Source organism: Diadema antillarum, unplaced genomic scaffold (genome assembly GCF_040938485.1).
Source record: "Diadema antillarum isolate AM-2024a unplaced genomic scaffold, OU_Dant_1.0 seq00001549_RagTag, whole genome shotgun sequence".
In the NCBI taxonomy this organism is placed as follows: Eukaryota; Metazoa; Echinodermata; class Echinoidea; order Diadematoida; family Diadematidae; genus Diadema; species Diadema antillarum.
In genome coordinates, this window is record NW_027272278.1 from 204,342 (window position 1) to 205,317 (window position 976).

At 44.2% G+C, this 976-nt stretch overlaps 1 protein-coding gene across 1 annotated transcript; it reads right to left on the bottom strand.

Moving 5' to 3' along the window:
* Positions 1-222: 222 nt before the first annotated feature.
* LOC139710629 (uncharacterized) lies at positions 223-663 on the bottom strand. The gene has a single exon (XM_071622553.1). The coding sequence runs from the start codon at positions 661-663 to the stop codon at positions 223-225; it is 441 nt and encodes a 146-aa protein (XP_071478654.1).
* Positions 664-976: the final 313 nt, after the last annotated feature.

Below are 976 nucleotides of genomic sequence, written 5' to 3' on the forward strand. Positions count from 1 at the left end.
AAAATGTAAGTCTCTATGCGCTTTACATTCATAACATAATGCATAAACAAAAAAAGCATACAAACAAAGCTTAATCTAAAGAAATTACAAAGTATAACAGTGCAAAAATATATAAGTTTTTAGTGAGTTCTTGAAGTTGTTGACAGTTGATGCATCTCGGATTTGGGGAGGAAGAGAATTTCAGAGTGTTGGTGCTAAGGTGCTGAAAGCACGCTGTCCGTATTACTTGGTATTAAACATGGGTGTTTGGAGGAGGTTTAGATGAGTTGACCGAAGGTTTCTGGTTGGGGCATAATCCTTGATGAGTTCAGAAATGTACGAAGGGGTGCTACCATTTAGAGACTTGACGACCAGGAGGAGAATCTTAAACTGAACGCGGAGGTGAATTGGCAGCCAGAGACTTGAAAGCAGAGGTGTGATGTGCTGGTGCTTGCGGGCCTTGATTACTATCCTGACAGCAATATTCTGCACGCGTTGCAGTCTTTTGATCTCCGTTTCCGGCAAGTTCCAAAGCAGAGTGTTGCAGGAGTCGAGCTTGGACGTCACGAACGCATGCACCAGCCTTTCCGTAGTTCGCTGATCAAGGTAGTCCCGAATGTTTCCAATTTTACGGAGACTCCCTGTAATTGCTGAACTGCATAATTTGTTCACATGACCCTTCATGGTTAGATGCTGATCAAGCATAGCGCCAAGGTTACGGACATCTGTTGTGCAGTTTTATACGTCCCCTCCTACTTGTATGCTGATGCCTGGACGATAACGAAGAAACTTTGAGGTGAAGTTTACCACTTCTGTCTTGTTATCATTCAGTGTCAATTTATTCACTGTGCACCACGCTCGGATGTCTCGGAGACAAGCGTTAATCCCAGCGATGACAGAGTCTCGGTCAGAAGGACTGAAGATGCTGTATACCTGGGTGTCATCGGCATAGAGCATGGACTCGAGGTTGTGAGCTCTTATAATATCCTGGATAGGT

Excerpts from the sequence above, each read along its gene's own strand:
- LOC139710629 (XM_071622553.1), bottom strand. The coding sequence starts at position 663 with ATGAAGGGTCATGTGAACAAATTATGCAGTTCAGCAATTACAGGGAGT.